This window comes from Heteronotia binoei, chromosome 15 (assembly GCF_032191835.1).
Source record: "Heteronotia binoei isolate CCM8104 ecotype False Entrance Well chromosome 15, APGP_CSIRO_Hbin_v1, whole genome shotgun sequence".
Lineage (NCBI taxonomy): Eukaryota > Metazoa > Chordata > Lepidosauria > Squamata > Gekkonidae > Heteronotia > Heteronotia binoei.
The window spans coordinates 46,548,452-46,569,774 of record NC_083237.1 but is presented as its reverse complement, the minus strand read 5'-3'; the positions used below and the strand labels follow the sequence as shown (position 1 = coordinate 46,569,774).

At 46.5% G+C, this 21,323-nt stretch overlaps 1 protein-coding gene across 2 annotated transcripts in view; it reads right to left on the bottom strand.

The window, feature by feature from the left end:
- Positions 1–779: 779 nt before the first annotated feature.
- ETV4 (ETS variant transcription factor 4) overlaps positions 780–21,323 on the bottom strand; it is a 36,859-nt gene continuing 16,315 nt past the window's right edge. The window contains exons 5-13 of one of the 2 annotated variants that reach the window (XM_060256242.1): positions 19,751–19,804; positions 16,851–16,977; positions 12,589–12,663; positions 10,333–10,577; positions 6,916–6,981; positions 5,102–5,170; positions 2,902–3,071; positions 2,362–2,463; positions 780–1,306 (exon numbers count right to left, since the gene is read on the bottom strand). In XM_060256242.1, coding sequence (XP_060112225.1) covers positions 1,094–1,306; positions 2,362–2,463; positions 2,902–3,071; positions 5,102–5,170; positions 6,916–6,981; positions 10,333–10,577; positions 12,589–12,663; positions 16,851–16,977; positions 19,751–19,804 — 1,121 coding nt within the window. In that variant the 3' untranslated portion in view covers positions 780–1,093. The remainder of the gene's footprint in view (positions 1,307–2,361; positions 2,464–2,901; positions 3,072–5,101; positions 5,171–6,915; positions 6,982–10,332; positions 10,578–12,588; positions 12,664–16,850; positions 16,978–19,750; positions 19,805–21,323) is intronic. The other variant, XM_060256243.1, reaches the window with a different exon arrangement.

The window sequence follows — 21,323 nt, the reverse complement described above, 5'->3', positions numbered from 1 at the left end:
ACTGCGGATGGGGACTGTAGCCATGAAATTAAAAGACATTTGCTCCTTGGCTATGGCGAACCCGGGCAGTATAATAAAAAGTAGAGACATCACCCTGCCAACAAAAGTCCGCATAGTCAAAGCGATGGTATTCCCAATAGTAATGTATGACTGTGAGAGCTGGACCATAAGGAAGGCCGAAAACAGAAGAATAGATGCTTTTGAGAAATAATGCTGAAGAAGAATCTTGAGAGTCCCTTGGACTGCAAGAAGATCCAGTCAGTCAGTCCTAAGGGAAATCAACCCAGACTGTTCCCTGGAAGGTCAGATGATGAAGCTAAAGCTCAAATACTTTGGCCACCAAATGAGAAGGGAGCGCTCTCTGGAGAAGATCCTGATGCTGGGAAAGACATGAGCTTACAGTAGGCCCTGTTCTAAGAGCCCTGTAAGCTCTTGGAGGATTGGCTACATCGGGTGGGGGGTGACCTAGTATGCAAAGGAGTTCCTGCTACAAAAAAAGCCCTGAAAAAAAACACAACACCTTCATAGGGCTGCAATATGCTTTCCAGCTGTTCTTTGTAGAATGCTTAACACGATGAGTCATTTGGCCTCGGCTGGGATGAAACCCACTCTTCTTTTCAATGAATCTGTAATCCAAGCACAGACAGATGTTCTGCTAGATTTAAATTTGGGGACAAGGGCCCTGCCTGAGCAGCATCACATTTAACCAGCATTTGCCAAGGACTTCCAATCAGATCTTCGTACTTCATATAAGTCATCACATAAGTCTAAAAAAAGTGTACAAAGTGCTTTACAATCTTTATCTTATCTTTCCTCACAACATCCCTGTGAGGTAGGTACTCCTTAGGAATGGATGCTGAAAAAAGAGAGAAGCAACTCGCTCCAACGTCGTCCCACTGGGTCTACAGCTAAGGGTGGGATCTGAACCCACGCCCAAACTCTGCCCTCAGTCCCATCTCCCCAAGGCATACCACTGTACATTTTGCTCCAACCCTACGAGAGGGAAGGCAATATCTATACTGGCGAATAATGGCAAAAGATATTTTTCTATATGTACACACAAACTCGACCCACGTCAGAACCCTCTGTCCCATCAGTATGTGTAGCCTTTGCTGTAAGACTGCCCCCCAAGATCTTGCAGGTAAGCCACACCCTCGTCCAGGTGGGACAGAGGCACTGTGTCTTCTTCGCTGATGTGCCACTCAAACTCCGCCTTCAGGGATGGGCGCTGATTGTCAGGAAAGGCCAGCGAGAAGAGTGCTTCGGGCTCGCAAACAAACTTGTACACATAACGCTCGCCAGCCACCTGTGAGAGGAGACACAACCGCTACAGGTAGCAGTCCTTGTTTTAAATAACAAAATACAGGAAAACCCTCCTCCCCCATAACCAGGGCTGGGAACACTCTACAAGCACACCACACAAGCTGTTATTGAAGGCAAGTTCTTAGTATGGGATGGACCCCCAAACCAGGCAGGATTTCCAATGCTGAAGGGATGTTTGTTTTATAGTCTTTGCCCTTCCTAAGGCATTCTTCTTGGAAATTTAAGGAAGGGTCTACTAATTTGTTGACTATGAGTAACATTTTGTTGCTGGTATAATTATAGTGCTTTTTAAAAGGGTGGGGTCTGCCCTATTACCCAGGGTCCTTCAGGGTGAACTTTTTACCCTCACATTTTAATTTAGGCTTGGTTCTAACAAATAGCATATGAGGTGTCTGCACTGTAGCTCTTGAGTAGGAATAAACACAGCTGACTGCTCCTCTGTGCAAAAAGAAAAACAAATATCCTTGTATGTAGAAACCTAACATGACTGGAAGGGTTCCACTTGGCCTTTTTTATACCATTCGTTAATCTGCCTGGGGTGTCCAAAGCAACTTAGAGCTGGGATGGCCAACGGTAGCTCTCCAGGTGTTTTTTTGCCTACAACTCCCATCAGCCCCAGCCAGCATGGCCAATGGCTAGGGCTGATGGGAGTTGTAGGCAAAAAACATCTGGAGAGCTACCGTTGGCCACCCCTGACTTAAGAGTATTGTTCTCCCCTCCTCCCTTTTACTTCACAACAGCAACCTAGTAAGGTAGCTTAGGCCGAGAGTGACTGCCTCAACGTCACCCAGCAAGCTGTCATGGCTGATCAGGGATTCAAACCTGGGTCTCTCAGTTTCTAGTCCAGCACTCTAACCACAACAGCACACCGGTTCTTGAATTCTCAGTATTCCAGAAGTCTGGAAAAAAGGGGGGTTTCGAGATGTTCCATAATGTGCAAGCCCACCCCGTCCCATCTCTCCCTGTCTCATGTGCAAAGCTCAAATCATTATCTCTAGCAACTTGAGTGCCAACACCCAGTTCTGACTGCAAACCAACCTTTTGCATAATTCCCTTCTCATAATAGTAACGAAGAGACCGACTCAGCTTGTCGTAGTTCATGGCTGGGCGGTTCTTCTGGATACCCCAAAGCCGGGCCACCTAGAGGACCAATCCAGAGTGGAGAGACAAGGGGGGAAATAATCAGTGCCTTGTTTAATAGCAGCTTACATATTGATTTCCCTGCCTCGATTTTATCCCCACAGCAACAACTCCATGAGTCAGTTAGGCCAAGAAAGAGTGACTGGCCCAAGGTCACCCACAGAGTTTCCACAGAAGAGTGGGGATTTGAACCTGGGTCTCCCACATCACAGTCCAGTACTCAAAATCACACCACCACATTGGCCTACAGAACTAATCTAGAATGGAAAGAGTGCCCAGTGTAATACAAGGCATCCCTCTCCTATCCAGAGGCAATGACCTGGTGAGAAGGAAGCCTCTGTGGAAGAGAACTCTTCCATTAACCACAACAACCAGGCTACAGTGTGATAAGTATTAGGCTTGGAGGTGGGGGGCAGGGGAGAGACAAGAACCCCTCACCTCTTCTGGTTCAATGAGTTTGAACTCCATCCCTCGGCCCGTCCAAGCGATGAAGTGAGAGTTGCTGGGGTCATCCAGCAAAGCCACCAGGAACTGCCAGAGTTGCAGAGACCCCCGCCGTTGATAAGGAGGGCCCTCGCGGTAGCTGCCCACTTCTTGTTTGATGTCTCCTGTGAGGGAAAGGTGGGAGGAGGAGGAGAAGACGACCACAGATTTATACCCTGCCTTTCTCTCTGAATCAGAGTCTCAGAGCGGCTTACGATCTCCTTTATCTCCTTCCCCCACAACAGACACCCTGTGAGGTGGGTGGAGCTGAGAGAGCTCTCACAGCAGCTGCCCTTTCAAGGAAAACTCTATGGCTGACCCAAGGCCATTCCAGCAGCTGCAAGTGGAGGAGTGGGGAATCAAACCCGGTTCTCCCAGATGCACTTATCCCATGCACTTATCCACTACACCAAACTGGCTCTCTGCAAGTGTGTGGGGGTGGGGGGGGGGGAGATTGCACAGCTTAACTTCCCTTCTTCCATTGTGTCCCATCTCCCCACACTTAATGCATCAGAAGATAGGCTTCAATCTGGTTTGGAAATCTGTTATGGAACTCTGTATATGCCTGTAGAGTATATGCTCCCTTTCTATAATCCAGGGTTGCATTCAAAAGAAGTTAAGCCTTGGTTCACATTAAGTGCTGGGGGTGGGGGAAGAGAAAAAATCTGGAAAAAAAGTAAAAACAGTGCTAACAAGCAGCGCAGATGTCTAGAGCCAGGAGTGATGGGGGCACCCCAGAGATTTAGGACTGGCAAGCAGAACTTTCAAGATTCTGCGACAGATGCATCAAAACTGCAAGTGTTGTGTGGGCTCCTATTCCTAAGAAGAAGCAATCTTTCAAAATACATTTAATGGGGGACTCACCATGTGTTTGGGACCTGGGGCTTGTCTATGACAAGAGCCATGCTTTACTCCGAGTGATAGGGTTGTGGGTAGGGGATCCCCCGGTTCAGGGCTATCAAGAACCAGGGGAAATTACCCTCCCCCCCCCCAAAAAAAACCAGACAAACCAAAAACAAATGCTAATTCTACCACAGGGCTTTGCCCACAAACCAAAGTGTCACTCCCAACATGCCTACATCACTTCTGGGTAACATAGGCACATGGTGTTTATTTCTGGGTTCTTCCCTCCCCGCTCCCGGTAAATGCAGCCCCTATCCCCTGCCCACTCTTTTAAGGACCTGGCAACCTTACAGAGTGACCTGCTCCTCCCTCTTAGGGTTGCCAGCCTCCAGGTGGGGCCTGGAGATCTCATGCTTTTACAACTGATCTCCAGCTGGCAGAGATCAGCTCCTGTGGAGAAAATGGCTGCTTTGAAGGGTGGACTCCATGGCATTGTACCATGCTGAGGCCCCTCCCCTCCCCAAACCCCGCCCTCTCCCAGATCCACCCCCAGAATCTCCAGGTATTTTCCAACACAGACCTGGCAACGCTACTCTCTCTTGGGAAAGGCTCTGGGAGAGAGAATGAGAGCACAAAAAGAAAGGGGTGGGATCGTGTCCACTGGCCCTGCACTGCCCCAATGGCTTGGACCTTATAACATCATCCTGCTTGTGTTTTCCTTTCACTGTCGTCCAAGCTGATTTTCACAATTCGTCTGGCATACAATAATTAAGCATTATATTTTATGCGATTGTTACAGTCCAGTTTGGAAGTGAGACACAATAAGACGAAACACAAGATGGGGTACAGTCAAGCTGACAAGAAGACCATAGATTTATACCCAGCCCTTCTCTCTGAATCACACTCAGAGTGGCTTACAATCTCCTTTATCTTCTTCCCCCACAACAGACACCCTATGAGGTGGGTGGGGCTGAGAGAGCTCACAGCAGCTGCCCTTTCAAGGACAACCTCTGCCAGAGCTATGGCTGACCCAAGGCCATTCCAGCAGCTGCAAGTGGAGGAGTGGGGAATCAAACCTGGTTCTCCCAGATAAGAGTCTGCACACTTCACCACTACACCAAACTGCCCCCTGGGCAGCTTGCAGTGACATGGTGATTCAGCTCATCCAAGAACTCTGACATGAGTGGAAATGGTCCAGCCTACTGAACCAATGTCTCTTCAGTTCTAATATGCATCTCCTGAGTGTAGGAAAGCCAGAGGATGAGGAAGAGAGCTCAGCTCATTGCTGAAACTGCAGGATTTTGTTACTAACCTTCAAGCTTCTCTGGGACAACACAAACATCGTCCACAAACGGCCGCATCTGCTTCTCATAACCGTATCCTGCAGAAGAAGAAGAACATAAGAACACGAGAAGCCATATTGGATCAGGCCAATGGCCCATTCAGACCAACGCTCTGTATCACACAGTGGTCAAAACACAGGTACCATCAGGAAATCTACCAATGGGGCCTTGGGTTCGATCAGCAGCAGGAACCTTTGCAGCTCCCAAACATGAAGGTAACCAACATTCAGGATTACCTGCCAGAAGAGAGTACAGAAGGCTATTTCCTCTCCAGTGCTCCCAAACGACTAGGGCAGATCACATTGCAACCTCTCATTACCCAGAAAAGCTCTCCTGGACTCATTCAGTCTCTTGTTCTGAGCAATTGGAGGGATTCTAGTTGACCACTCCCCTCCTCCACCCCCTTCTAGTTGCCAAATTAGGACTTCTTCTGGATAGCTGGATCTCATCGGGTCTTAGAAGCTAGGTAGGGCCAGACACAGGCACTGGAAAGTGACCTCTGAATGTTTCTTGCCTTGAAAACCCTACAGGGTTGCCATAAGTCAGCTGCAACCTGATGGCACTTAACATATTCACAAAGTCTGCCGTCTTCACTGAACAGAAGAGACTCACTCCCTCTTCTTCTTTCTTCTTCCAGATATCTGCAATCCTTGGCCTGTTACATGGCTTATTAGAGGTCTCTCCGTTACCTCTAATAAGCCATGTAACAGGCCAAGGATTGCAGATATCTGGAAGAAGAAAGAAGAAGAGGGAGGGAAGAAGGAGAAGAAACAACAAAGATGAGGAATAGCTGTGAAGCAATAACTATGCAGTGTAAAAAACTATATTGGCTTAAATTTGCATCACAAAGAATTCATTCATAAGGGTTTGTAGAATCTTTCGGGCTCAAGTGCCGTGTTCTACTGGAGAAAGTTTTTCTTCCAGACGTTTCATTCTCCGCTGAAACATCTGGAAGAAAAACATTCTCCAGTAGAACACGGCACTTGAGCCCGAAAGATTCTACAAACCCTAATGATGTTAACAGCTGTGAAAACCTGAAATCTTTGATAATTCATTCATAGGTTCAATTGAGAGACAATAAGGAGTGACTCCTCGTTCACTCATAGTCCAATAATGGTACTATGGAAAATTAGTTCACCAATTCACTCCCATCCTTGAAATCGTACATCATCCTTCTGCAAAGTAAAGGATTGCTTTTTATCACATTTCAACATTTGAAGTTGGAATAATTGGAAAAGACTCTGCTGGAGGTTTATATATCAAGAATGTACTAATTGGAGGCACAGAGCACTTTAAGAATTGGTGAACTAATTTTCCATTGTATCTTTATTGGACTATGAGTGAACCAGGAGTTGCACCTTAGTATGTTTCAGTTGAACTTATGAATGAATTCTTTGTGATACAAACGGATGCCAATATAGTTGTTTGCATTGCATAGTTATGGCTTCACAGTTATTCTTTATCTTTGTTTCAAAATCAAAAGCGTATTAGACGCTTTGTTGATGATCATGAACCAGCCATCTGCTTGTTTTCTGCTGGCCTATATTCTAACACTGCAAACTTTCCTAAATCATGATAAAACAGGGAAGGGGAGGGATGAGCTGCTACTGGTTCACAGTGAAAACTGTCAAGACTGTGGCTTCATCACAGACGCAATGGCAACCTCAGGTACCCCCCCATCTCCCCCCCCCCAAAAAAGTAAAAGAAATTGGCCCAATGAACAAGGAGTATGAGATTCCGGGCAAGGAAAACAGAAGCCCAGAAGGCTTCTCATCTAACATACCATCGGGGTTGGTCCGACCTGGGAATCCCTCTATGCTCGCATACATTGAATGGCAGCTGGGAACATCTGTAAGACAAGCAAAATGCATAGGGGTGAGTGGACACCTCTTGGGATCTTGTCTCTTTTAGCAGTTTGCCTTCCTGCCCCTCAAGAACAAAATACAGCAAGTTTAAATATTTTTTTTTTAAAAAAGCTGCTGTTTTGCAACAGTAGTCCTAATGCAACTGGCACGCACAAAATGCAATGCAGAGGGAGGTCCAGAAAAAATCCTGTCCACAGGGGAATCATCCGCAAGAAAAGCATTCTTTTTTTTTCCCTGATAGAAAAGCCCCAAATGCCCCAGTTCTAGCCAACCCGTTTGTCTGCCCCCGAGCTAGGAAGTTGTCACTTTCTCCCCTTGTTCTGACTTTCTCTGGGCAGTGATCCAAGGCTTGGCTTGAGTTCCCAGCCTACACGCCCGCCCGAAGAGCTTGAGTGGTGAAATCCGACACTCCCGACCCAGAGCCCAGTTCCTGAGCCTCCATTTTGTGAATGAAATTCCTTTCTGTTCCATTCAAGAAGCAGTTGGCTCAGGGCCAAACAGCAGGGAGGTGGGAGGTTCAAGGTTATATAATGCAAGGCGTGCCCTGGGGAGAGCAACGGCTCCGTCTCTCTCTCTCTGCCTGTGTTTGAAGATCATACAAGAAGACTTTCTTTCCCCACCACTACCTGAATCTAGTTGGAAACTTTTGGGAGGGGGGGCGGGGTGAATGCAATTTATGCATGGGTTGGCTTTGAAGGAAAGAGCAACATCTGCTCATCATACAAAGAGGCTGCAAAAACATTTCAGCAACAAAAGAATTTAGGAAGGTTAGGCAGCTGTTTAGTACACAGTCAAGAGCCATCGTCATTCCCAATGTCTGATCTCCACTGCTCCCTGCTAGGGTTGCCATCCTCCAGGTGTAACCTGGAGATCTCCCACTTTTACAACTGATCTCCACTGCTCCCTGCTAGGGTTGCCATCCTCCAGGTGTGACCTGGAGATCTCCCACTTTTACAACTGATCTCTAGCTGGCAGAGAGCAGCCCCCCTGAAGAAAATGGCTGCTTTATGGCACTGTACCATGTTGAGGCCCCTCCCCTCCCCAAACCCCACCCTCTCCCAGATCCACCCCCAAAGTCTCCTGGTATTTTCCAACACAGGCCTGGCAACCCTACCTGGTGCTCAGGAGGCTAGACAACAAAGGATTGTAGAAGTGGAGTGAATGGTACTGCCCCAGCGGGGGACACACGGGTCACTTCAAAAGGGAGGAGAGGTGTGCAAGGCCACCATGATTCTCATCAGGAGGCTTACAAAAATATGGGGCTTACCCTTCAAGATGGCTGCACAACATTCCAGCAGACTATCACTCAACAGTGAGCTGTGCAAAAGTAGGGCACGCTCCCTATATTAGCCATTTGGCCATACATCATGACTCACCACTTCGCAAACCATAGAATTTTGGCACAGAAATTCTCTCAGTATTGGGCATTTCTAGACTGGGAGTAACTGACTGAAGTAAGTAATAAATAAATACAGGGCCAATACTAACAGGAAAGGCCAGGGCTCAGTCGCCCAGCTGGAACTCTGCAGTGGTGCATGGAGCCCAAAAATGAATCAATTAGCAGTTGCTTTCAAATTTTCTGGCAACTCCAATTGATTTCTCCTAGGCACTGTAGTTTTTCTCCTCTCAGTGAATCAGCACGGTGCATAAAACGCTGCCTGCATTTCTTACTGAGGTGCAGCAGAAGACAGATTGATTGAGACATTTAACAGGGCCCCAAAGCAGATGACAACATCCTCATAACCATCACCTGGCGAGGCAGGCCCAGCCAAGAGAAAGAAGATATTGGATTTATATCCCACTCTCCACTCCGAATCTTAGAGTCTCAGAGCAGCTCACAATCTCCTTTATCTTCCTCCCCCACAACAGACACCCTGTGAGGTGGGTGGGGCTGAGAGGACTCTCACAGCAGCTGCCCTTTCAAGAACAACCTCTGCCAGAGCTATGGCTGACCCAAGGCCACTCCAGCAGGTGCAAGTGGAGGAGTGGGGAATCAAACCCAGTCCTCCCAGATAAGAATCCGCACACTTAACCACTACACCAAACTGGAACCCTTCCCACAGTTATTCAGAGACCACCCATGGCAGAGTCCAAGCTGGATCTCCCAGATCCCACCCCATGTCACAGGGGCTCTTCAAGTTCCCAGTATCTCTGTACCCTGACCTCTGGCTAACAAACTAGCCTGTGCATGGAGGTCAAAACACAAGCTGTTCCCTCACACAATGCATTACTGTACATGTCTGTTCTCTGATAGTAAGTAGGGTTGCCAAGCTCCAGGTGTTAGCTGGAGATCTCCTGGGATTACAACAGATATCCAGGTGACAGAGATTGGTTCACCTGGAGAAAATGACCACTGTGGAAGGTAGACTCTATAGCATTATACACCACTGAATTATACATGTCTATGATACAAAAAAAATGAGGTTTACTATCTAATTGGTACAAAATTCTCCTGAATATATTACTAAAGCATCCACTCCTCTAACCAACAAGCACGGCAAAAGGACTCTCAACATTTGGTTTCGCAAACTCTGGGACCAATACATCACAGATCAAATTAATATATCTTTAACCTTCCCTAGGATTTCCAATTTAATGAAAAATAGTTTGCATTGCTAGAATATTTATCTCATCAACAGGTAATCCCACATGATTGGTCTCAACTTCAAAAATGGTAGTGGAAAGATACAAACATGTTCCGTTACAACAAATCTCTTTATGTTCAATACAATTTGTTTCCTCCTTTCTAGCTCCTCTCTTTTAACTATTTTTAATTTGGTGTTGACTGTTACATATTTAATGGTTATTGTACCACAATGCGCTTATTTTGCTGTATTCCTTTGTTTTATGATCTTCTATGTTACTCTATTGGTTTATACAATAAAATGTTAATTTGGAAAAGGGGGGGGGAATCTATTCCCAAGCCCCACCCACCTCAGGCTCCACCCCCAAAATCACCAAGTATTTTGCAATCCAGAAATGGCATCCCTATAAATATATGCATGTTAACATCTCAGTAAACTCTGCTTTTCTGGGTTTGGTTGTCTGAATGAAGAACCAGAAAACAAAAACCTCAATAACCATTAAAAAAAAAAACATGACAATGGCAATCTAAGAAAAGAAGAAAGTATAATTCTGCCTTGGGGACTGTACTGCCTGCTGAAGAGCAAGATGCAGAACTGCAACTCCCACAGTCCTTCACTTCGAACAGGAAAAGACAGTTCAATTGCTAAAAAATCTTCCTCCTGCAGATACACCATCTTAGACATCATGTGGCAGTCAGTCTCCTTGAACCTTCTCACAAACTGCCTTGGTCTTCACAGCTCATGTCCTACCTGCATCAAAACCATAGTCCATCTGCTCTTGCTTGATCACCATTCCCGCTGTGTACCGGGCGCTGCCAGAAGCCGTGTTTGCCTGCTCATACATAGGGTCATGGAACTCTTGCTTGAAGCCCTGCGGGGGGTATGGCAGGCACGGGGCAGACAATGGGCGCTGGCATGCAGCTGGGGCTTCTGCTCTCAAACCTTGTGAGGTGGAGAAGGATTGTCCTGTTTCAGTAGGCAGCTGGTACAAGGATCTACAGTGAACACAGAAGGACAAGCAGATTTGTAAAGGACCACCCATCATTTAGAAATGCATTTCAACCTGGACTTCACCCAGCAGATGAGGTGCGGAGCCCACAGCCTCTGTCCGCTTCTGCACCCAGTGATAAAATAAAGAGGCTCTAGAATGCCAGGCATGATGCTTTGAAAAAAGGTTATAAATATAAGCTTCCGTCTAAGGAGTGCCTGGTTTAACTCTTGGCTCTGTCTCAGGTTCCCTTTATCAAAGCCACACACTCAGCTTTGTCAGCAACATGCAGTTGATTTGATATAGCAGTCTATTTTATCGGGATGTCGTAAAGTTTACCATGATAATATAAACTACACATTTGGAAGACTGGAAATGCTATGTGATACTTATTTGTCCTCCTGCATGCCAAAACTTATACGGATATACTGATGTGAGCCCTCCCCAGTCAGCTCCCACAGGGCCCATCTAGGACGTTCAGCTTCTGTAAATAGATGAGCTGGGAGATCCATGTCATCTGGCCCCTTGCAACATGCCAGAACAGAGAATGCTGGGCCGAGCTTTTTTGAGCAGGAACACACAGGGACGTAGTTCCGACTGGCTTGGCATCAGGGGGTGTGGTCTAATATGCAAATGAGTTCCTGCTGAGCCTTTTCTACCAAAAAAGCCCCATGTGGAACAATGGTGACATCAGGGGGTGTAGCCTAATATGCAAATGAGTTCCTGCTGAGCTTTTTCTACCAAAGAAAGCCCTGATGCTGAGATATGTCCATTTCTAAGATGCTGTTGAAAACAGAACTGTTTATATAGTAGCAATGGCCTTCCAAGTCCCATTTTTTTAAAGGTATTTTTAGGCATTTCATCAGAATGCTCAAGTCAGAACATTGCTAGCTTCTGGAGAAAGATCTAGACTAATCTTTCTCCTTGCCACTTCTTTTCATGTCCCCCCCCCCCACCCACACCACAGGCACCATGGAGGGAGGACATCTACTCTGAAATTAAGCAGAAATCTGGTGGCACTTAGAAGATTTCCAGCATCAAGTATCATGAATCAGAGCTAACTTCATCCAAAGCATGCAGTATTGGATTGGTGCACTGGAGATCTATATTTAGATTTAAAGCTACTCTACAAATGGAAGCTTGCTGGGTGGCCTTGGGCCAGTGGCACACTCATGGCCTAACCTACCTCACGGGGTTGTTGTGAGCATAAAATAAAAGAGAGGAGAATGATGTAAGCTACTTTTGTGTCCCCACTGCGGAGAAAGGCAGGGTAAAAACAAAGCAATAAAGTTATAGGTGTCAGAAATATGGGAGCAAGGAAGGAGACGCTACCAAAGAGAACTTATGTTTCTAACTGGCCTCTTGGTACCATCTCCCCACTCCTACCTTTCTGTTTCTTGTAAGTGTAAATGTAACTAGTACAGGAGCACACTCCAATGCATCTGACACATAAAAGGTCATGATCAAATATATTTCTCTTTAGGACATGCTTGGACTTCTGTTCTTATTTTGCTGAAAGACTAGCCTGGCTCTGGATTTGTGATCACTTGCTATGGACCACTTGTTCTAGAACAATGGCAACAGCAAATGAGGCATGGGAACATATCACTTTTTCCAGCTGTTTGCTGGAGTTCTGCCCCGAGCATATATCAGCTCAAAAGCCTTTCGGTTTGGGGCTCGATTGGATTACTGGACTTACCATCCAAGGAGCACTTCCTTGTAGGAGGGGCAAGGAAGAGAGATACAAATTTAAATTAACACATTGGGATCTTCTCCGAAACCCTGAAGAGGAAGGGTTATGTTACAAACAAACAGGGCTGGCCCTAGACTGTCTGGCACCCTAGGCAAGGCTAACTTCTGGGGGAGGGGACCCTCCCCACACTGATAACATTACCAAGTCAAACGGAGAGCACCCAATTTGGTGCCCCCAGAAAGCCAGCGCCCTAGGCAATTGCCTAGTTTGCCTAGTGGCGGGGCCAGCCCTACAAACAACCTATCTGCTTAGTGCAGTGGCTCACCTGTGTTCCATAAGGTATGTCCGGCCAGGTATGGCTTGGGCTGGGCCTTGGGAGCTCATGAAATCCGAGTCTTGCCTATAGAGACACACACTGATTTTAGTATGATGTAAAGCTCAACTGCATTCATGGGGTCTACTGACTTTACGTAACAAAAACCCAGAGCAGTAATCCCACTGATACAGCATTGCGTTTCATACAACGGCCAACCAGCTGCCCTAGAAGACCAACTTCAATTCCCAGAGGCCAAGGCATTTCCCCTGAAGTTGCTTGCTAGCACTCCATTTCAGAGGTTTATCCCTTCTCATTATGGAGGTTCCTTTTAGTCGCTATGGAGAGCGACTCCTGATGGAGCTCTCCTCTATGGATCTGCCTAATCCACACGCAAAGCCATCTGTGCTTGTGGCCATCACTACAACCACTGGTGGTGAACTGTCGGAGTTTCCTTAGCATAACTTTGGTCCAAATGGATTCTAAATAGGTTATTTAAACACAACCATCTGTATCTAGTGTTTCAGAAGTTTCACAAGCAAAAGGCCCCTGACCCCAGGGAGCCTACCATCTAGGCTATGGGAGAGGAAACAGGAAGAGAGGAGGAAAAGTCAAAGCATGAAAGCCATGGAGCTCATGGAGAAAAGGGTGGGAAAGTTTGTGTTGAGCTGAAAACGGGAGAGGAAGCCAGCAGAGGGAGAACAGGCTGAGGTGAGAGAGGAGGTTCAGGGAGGCTCAGTGGCCAAAATTGGGCTTTCCTCTGCACAATGTGTAAAATGGCCATAAAATAGTCTGCTGCTCAACAATGCTACATACATATAAAAACAAACAGGAACAAAATATAAGACTTGTGACATAAATGAGATTCCCTTCAATTTATTGGAGGGTGGGGGGAGTGACACAGAAGTGCTTTGCGAGTGGGTGCAAAAAGTAGCACCCCTCTGAAAACAAGCCATACTTCAAAACATTTAAAGGCTCAAGGACAGAAGCAAAGAATCCAGAAAGGAGGATCTTCCTCCAGCTGAGAACAGTTGACCCATCAGAGAACCAGGAGAGCAGAACTGGGGGGGGGGGGGGGGAGGAGGCAGAATAATAGCATATTCCTGGAGTCTGGAAGTGAAGCATGCAAAGACTGGTCATCAGATGAGACAAGAATTAAGTTTTATCCCCTTAATTACACTGCATTATAATGTAAAAAGGCTCTATTAAAAAATTAAAGCTGTGGCAATAAGGGATAGCCTTGTCTGGTACCCCCTTCATTGAGAAATGTTCTGATAGGGCATCATTAAAGCAATCTCAGTAGTCAATCCTTATTTTATTTTTATTTTTTTATTTATTTATTCGGGACTTATATCCCGCCCTTCCCACGAGTGGCTCAGGGCGGCTTCCAACAGTTTATCAAGCATAAAATTAAACAATTTTAGGTATAAGCAATTAAATAATTAAACAGATAAAACCTTAAAAACCAGTACGTTTCAATTTCATAAAACAGTAAAACCTTAAAACCAATAACACTTCAATTTCGTATCAACAGATGGCTAGCCAGTTACATGAAGTCTTCATCCCAGCTAGGTGTAGGCTAGCCAGAAGAGGGTCGTCTTACAGGCCCTGCGGAACTGAACCAGGTCCCGCAGGGCCCTCACCTCTTCCGGCAGCTGGTTCCACCATGTGGGGGCCATAACGGAGAAAGCCCTTTCTCTGGTGGCTTTCAAGCGGGCTTCTTTTGGCCCAGGGATAGTGAGGAGATTTTGTGTTCCTGACCTCAGTGCTCTCTGGGGAACATGTGGGGAGAGACGGTCCTTCAGGTAGGCAGGTCCCAGGCCATATAGGGCTTTAAAGGTAATAACCAGCACCTTGTACCGGACTCGGTACATCACTGGGAGCCAGTGCAGAGTCCGAAGACCCGGCCGAATGTGTCCCCACTTTGGGAGACCCAGTAACAGCCGGGCCGCGGCATTCTGCACCAGTTGCAATTTCCGAGTCCGGGACAGGGGCAGCCCCATGTAGAGGGCATTGCAGTAGTCCAACCTCGAGGTGACCGTAGCATGGATCACTGTTGCCAGATCGTCACGCTCCAGGAAGGGGGCCAGCTGCCTTGCCCGCCTAAGATGAAAAAATGCGGACTTGGCAGCGGCTGCTATCTGGGCCTGCATCTTTAAGGAAGGCTCCAACAGCACCCCCAGGCTCCTGACTCTGTCCGCCGCCGTCAACGGCGCACCGTCAAAAGCTGGCAGGGGGATCCCCCCCCCCCGGGCCACGGCGACCCAAGCAAAGGACCTCTGTCTTCGTAGGATTTAACTTCAGCCCACTCAGCCTGAGCCACTCAGCCACGGCCCGTAATGCCTGGTCAAGATTTTCCGGGGCGCAGACCGGCTGGCCGTCCATCAGTAGATAGAGCTGGGTGTCATCAGCATACTGGTGACACCCCAGCCCATACCTTCGGGCAATCTGGGCAAGAGGCCGCATGTAGATGTTAAATAACATCGGGGAGAGAACCGCCCCTTGGGGCACACCACAATCGAGTGTGCGCCTTCGGGATAGCTCCCCCCCAATTGCGACCCTTTGTCCCCGACCTTCTAGGAAAGAGGAAAGCCACTGTAAGGCCAACCCCTGTATCCCCGCGTCGGCGAGGCGGCACGTCAGTAGCTGATGGTCGACCGTGTCGAACGCTGCCGACAGGTCTAACAGCATCAGCACTGCCGAGCCACCCCGATCCAGATGCCGTTGAAGGTCATCCACTAGGGCAACCAGCACTGTCTCCGTCCCGTGTCCCGGGTGAAAGCCGGACTGAAATGGGTCAAGGACGGAAGCGTCCTCCAGGAAGGTCTGTAATTGCATCGCCACTGCCCTCTCAATAAGTTTACCCAGAAAGGGCAAATTTGAAACCGGCCGATAGTGTGCCAATTGGGCCAGATCTAAAGATGGTTTTTTTAAGAGGGGACGGACCACAGCCTCTTTGAATGGCGTTGGAATACTGATGTCAGTTAAATACTGATGTCAGTATTTAAATCTACCTCTTAGATTAAAATAATCTAGAACAGTGGTTCCCCACACAGTGTTCATGGCATCTAGTGATGCCTCTCCTGGTACTTTCCAAGTGTGTTTGGAAAGTGGGTGGGCCAAGTGGAGCCTTTGGCCAGCAAGGCTTCTGATTTGATTGGCTGTGCAGATTTGATTGTCTGCACAACTTCTTAAAAAAACATTGCTTGGATGGCAGTTGCCACCACAGCACAAGAATTTTCAGTATGTGACTGAAGTTAAGCTGTGGCAGCCATTTTGTGGCTGGCTCTGCGTCTTGTAGCAGCCATTTTGTGGATGCACACACCATGATGTGTCAGAATTCCAAAGGTGCTCATAGGCTAAAAAAAGTTGGGGACTCCTGATATGGAATGTATGTCAAGTATAGCCATTCAGCATGATCAAATGCTTTTTCTATGCCCCAGTACAATAAATAATTATCATTGCTTCCTATTTATCATCCTTATTCAAATTAATGTCAGAATTCTGATATCAAACCATTGTATTATTGCTAATGAAATCTACTTCATCCAAATCCACATTCTGCATATCAGTTTATTTAATCTGTTAGTACTCACAGTGGTTCACACCTTGGTTTTTAAGAGAAACTGAATAATAAGATTCTGGCTATGAAAGATATTTCCCTGCCTTAGGAATCACAAGGATTTTCACCTCATTTAAAGTGTTATTGTTTCACAATACAATATCTACCTAAAAGTATTAACCTGTTGATCTTAAAAGTTCTGCAGAGGACTGATCCAATTTAAAAAATTCCATATGACCAATGCTTCTTAGTCATATCAACCACTAGCAATTCTAGTTCACATCAAGTGAATTTTGGAATGTTAACTTCAGTTAGAAGTCCAGGGCTTTCTTTGTAGCAGGAACTCCTTTGCATATTAGGCCACACACGCCTGATGTAGCCAATCCTCCAAGGGCTCTTAGTACAGGGCCTACTATATCTCCAGGAGGATTGGCTACATCAGAGAGGTATGGCCTAATATGCAAAGGAGTTCCTGCTACAAAAAAAGCTCTGTAGAACAGCATCTTTAACAAGGGCTGGAACGAAGCAAATTAAACAGACAAACTGAGCCAAGTGGGCAGCCGTGTTGGTCTGAAGCAATAGAACAAAGCAGTAGACAAGTACACCTTTAAGACCAACTAAGTTTTATTCAGAATGTCAGCTTTCGTATGCTTACATTCTGAGAATTACAAACTGCGAAGAGCCATATTGGAGCGACTGGGGCAACATTTACCTGGCATAAAGGCACTGCTCTCCATTACGATACTGAAACAGCTGTCTGTGTCTACATGAGCCAGGTGCTTCTGAACATGGACTCTGTGGTTCCTTTTTGATTTTTGCTGGTGGGCTGTGAAGAGCTACTGGAAAAAAAAAATCAAAGTAAACCCTTTCCTACCAACAAAGGCAGGCAGTGCTGCTCCGAACAAAATTCTAAAAGGCAGGCAAATATTTCCTTTCCCTCTCTCCCACCTCTGAGAACATTGGTCACAATTTTCAATTCATTTTGAGACGCAATAAATAAAATTAGATTTAAAATACCACACAACTTGTGCACAGGTGCTCGGTAGCAGAATTCTAAACTATTCAATCTGCAAAAGAAGCCTGGGGAATCAAAGGTTTCCATTTCTCTATGTTTATTTTGGGATCATACAGGTCCTGATCAGTCACCAGCCCTACCCTCTGAGCAGCTGTAGCTCCTATATGAACTCTCCCAATGTCAAATAACACCCATTTCTGTACATTCTGTGTTTGCACAGTTCACAGTGGTATGTTGGGATCTTAAAGTGGATCATATATGCTCCACTGAACTGATCTACAAATTTGGAAGGAAGGGTATTCAGAACTTTTGGAAGCAAACATAAAGGGCACAGGATTTTAGGCAATCCTTTCTCCTACTTGAAGTGGCTTCTGACAGCCAGTGAAGAGACAGTTTTATACAGCTTGCCCTGCCCTGAGAAGAAGATCAAAAATTTCTCTCCCCCTGGCCCTTAAAAAAAAGCAGAACACAGCAAAGAGCAAGCAAATCTAACCTTAAGAAGTTAGGAATGTATACCTGAGGGGTTTGTTTGTTGCTGTTAAGTCACATCTGACTATTAGTGGTAACCCTGTGGGGTTTTCAAGACAAGAGACTTCAGAGGTGGTTTGCCAATTTCTGTCTCAGCACCATGACCCTGGTATTCCTTGGAGGTCTCCAACCCAAATATTGGCCATGGCCAACCCTGCTTAGCTCCCACCACCTAACAAGATCAGGCTCGCCTGGGTTATCCAGGTTAAGACATTCCTGAGACATGCATAGAGAAAGCAGCATTGTGTGGTGTTTGAAGTCGTCATTTTTATTACTTGTGGCTTGCAGAGAATTTGTTGGTAATGTTACGTACTTGGTGGGCAAGGGGTATCAAACTCATTTGTTATGAGGGCCAGATCTGACATAAATGAGACCTTGTTGGGCTGGGCCATGTTGGGCCAGGCCATGTGTGTACTATTTAAGATTAGGTAGCAGAGTTATAAACTTCATAATGGACACAGACACACACACTTAAAGATTTTTTAAAAAAAACAACTTAAAACGTTAGCACTCATTAGTCTTAAAGGTGTTTTCTTTGTATTTCTCCCATGAGATCCAGGGAACTAGGCAAAGGAAGCTCTGGCTCTTTTCTTGCTTCCCCAGAGGACCAGGAGGGGGAAGAGCCTCAGCCAATAGAAGGAAAAAGGGCTTGGCTCAGTAGCTCTGCTGTGTGATTGAGTGCGCCTGGCAAAACAAGCTCTGTCTCCCCCCCCCCCCCGCTTTTCTCCCTAAGGGAGACTTGGTGGCGGGGCTGGGAGGGGCCAGGGTTTGGGGAGGGGAGGGGTCTCAGCATGGTACAATGCTGTAATTGAACCCTTCAAAGTAATTTTCTCCAGGGGAGCTGATCTCTGCCAGCTGGAAATCAAAAAGCAGATCTCCAGGCCCCACTAGGAAGCTGGCAACCCTAACAAGTGTGTATACAAGAACATTTCCCTCTGATATCTGGTAGGTTCCTATTTTGTTATACAAGAATATATCATATGTACCCTTATTGAGAACCAGCACAGTCCAATGCGACATTAAAAGTGTTGCTCAAGGACTGGGGGGATGGGGGTTCAAATCTCCAGTTCACCATGACGCTTACTGGGTAACCCTAGGTCTGTCCCTGTCTTTCAACCTTAATCTACCTCATAAGTGTAGAAAAGAGCAATAGTCCAGTAGCACCTTAAAGACTAACCAAATTTGTGGCAGGTAATCCCTGCCACAAATTTGGTTAGTCTTTAAAGTGTTACTGGACTATTGCTCTTTTCTGCCGCTACAGAGAGACTAACACAGGGATCCATCTTGATCTAGCTCACAGGGTTGTTGTAAAACTAAAATAAAGGAGGAGTGAGCCATGCATACTGCCATGAACTCCTTGGAAGATCATGTAAAATAAGAGTGGACATTCATAAATGGAAAAGAAGCAGTCAACCTACAGTTAGTGACCAGCGAGAAAGAACTTTAGAAATGAATGAAATGATCAAATAAAGATACCATTTAATCATTAGGGCCTAAAGGAATGTTACAGGAACATAGACATTTTCTTCCAGTGGTTTTTATTAGCTACTGTCCAGAACTCTACGTTTTTTAAAAAAAAATCATGCAGTTTTCACCAAAAACTAGGGAGATATTGCTCATCAACATTGCTGAATACAAGTTTGCACTCCTGGTCAGCATCACTTTAACAGGTGAGAACATGTCATCCTCTATCATCTCAAATATCCTTCTAAAGGATGACCGGTGTTTGAAAAGAAAAGAAAAAAGCCTGGAAAAGAGGAATACACAGAACCAGCAATATCAACACTGTTAAACTGGCTCTTAAATGCACCAATAAAACCTTCAAACATAAAGCAAACCAAAGCTTATAGCAGAATGTGGTCGAATATCCAATCCTGTGCGGAGTTTGAAATCAACGGGCTTGAATTCATTCAACAGCACAGGTACACCCAACTGTGAACTGGATCCAGCTGCCGACATTTCGGAGCTTTATATCAGGCCAGCTGTTCAGATTGTCCTGGTCTTGCCCCCCCCCAAGCCCTGTCCTTCCCCTCCTCTCCCCCCCCCCCACCCCCAAACACAATACTTACAGTTTTCTGAGTGACAGTCGGGCACAAATTGTTCATCGCTGTCTGGAACCTGAGCTGCGAAGGGCAAGAAGGGAGAGTGAGAATATTTACACCCGGCTAATGCTCTCATCAAACCAAGCGGGAGGAGAAGCTGGCTACATCTGCGATGGGAACGGATCACTGCCAGGAGACAAGAGCCGGAGTTCCCATCGGGACCGCAATCACTTTCTACGTAAGCTTTTCCCCAGTAGATCCGTCCATTAGCAGGGCTGGTTCTTCCCTTCCTTTCCTTGGAAGCATCGAGCCTTGTGGCTTTTCTTTCCTTTTCCTTCCCACAGGGCAGTGATGATCTCTCTATTTCATTTCAGAGTTAGAAGAGAAACAAAGGCTACCTGGTTGAAACCTGTGCTCAGAAGGCAAGCTGGTCAACCCAGAGCCGGGCCCTGCGACTAGGCAAAGTAGGTGACTGCCTAGGGTGCCAGCCTTCTGGGGGGAGCCAAATTTGGTGACCCCCATGTGACTCATTGATGTTATCAGTGTGGGGGGCGGCAGCAGAAATTAGCCTTGCCTAGGGTGCCAACCAGTCTAGGGCTAGCCCTGGGCCAACCACACAGCCACAGTGTTGTGGTCAGAGTGTCATACCAAAATCTGTGGGGGGGGGGGGGGCTGAATCTCTGCTCTGTCAGGGAAGCATGCTGGGTGACATTGGACCATTCACTCTCTCTCAGCCTAAGTTCTGAAGACATAATGGAAGAGAGGCAAACACCACTGTAGCTGCTTTAGGTCTCCACTGAGAAGCACAGTGAGCTATACGTATCTGTCGTCTCTAAGAAAGTCAAAAATCCAGACCGCAGAGGAGCACAACCTACAGCAAACAGGTCTGCAGAGATCTCACGCAAACAAGCCAAGCCACATCATTTCAAATTTCTCACCCCCATCCTTTCCCATCTCCAGTTCCAAGCTCCACTCAGCTCTCTGCTTACCAGAACTTCCTTTGCAAATCCCCTGACTGGGTCCAGCTTTTACCAGCTGTCTCCAAGCAAGCTAAACCCAAGCCCCTTTGGAGGACTAGTTGGCTATAATCTCTCTTTGCACTCTTTTTTTGGCTACCCTTGGGCTATTTTTTCAACACGTTAGTCATTTAGTACTGTTAATGAACAAAACATAATTCTGCCCCCTCCCCCATAATTTTGCAATCTAAACAGTGTAGGGAAAAGAAGGGGGAATTAGGGTTGCCAACATCCAGGTAGTGAACAGAGATTTGGCAACAGAGATCAGTTCCCCTGGAGCAAATGGCAACTTTGGAAGGTGGATTCCATGACATTATACCCCACTGAAGTCCCTCCTCTCACCAAATCCTGCCCTCCTCAGGCTCCACTCCCAAAATCTCCAGGCATTTCCCAACCTGGAGCTGGCAACCTGCTCCCAAATGGAGGTCCCCTGATTGCTCCAGCAGGGGAAATGGGGGCATTCGCAGGGGGGGGGGAGACACCTGGAAGTGATGTCATCATGTCAGTGTTATGCCGGGGGCAATGCTCTGGTTTTTGGGTGAAACTCTATGGCAAATTCACCCTCAAACCACAGAGTTTTGCCC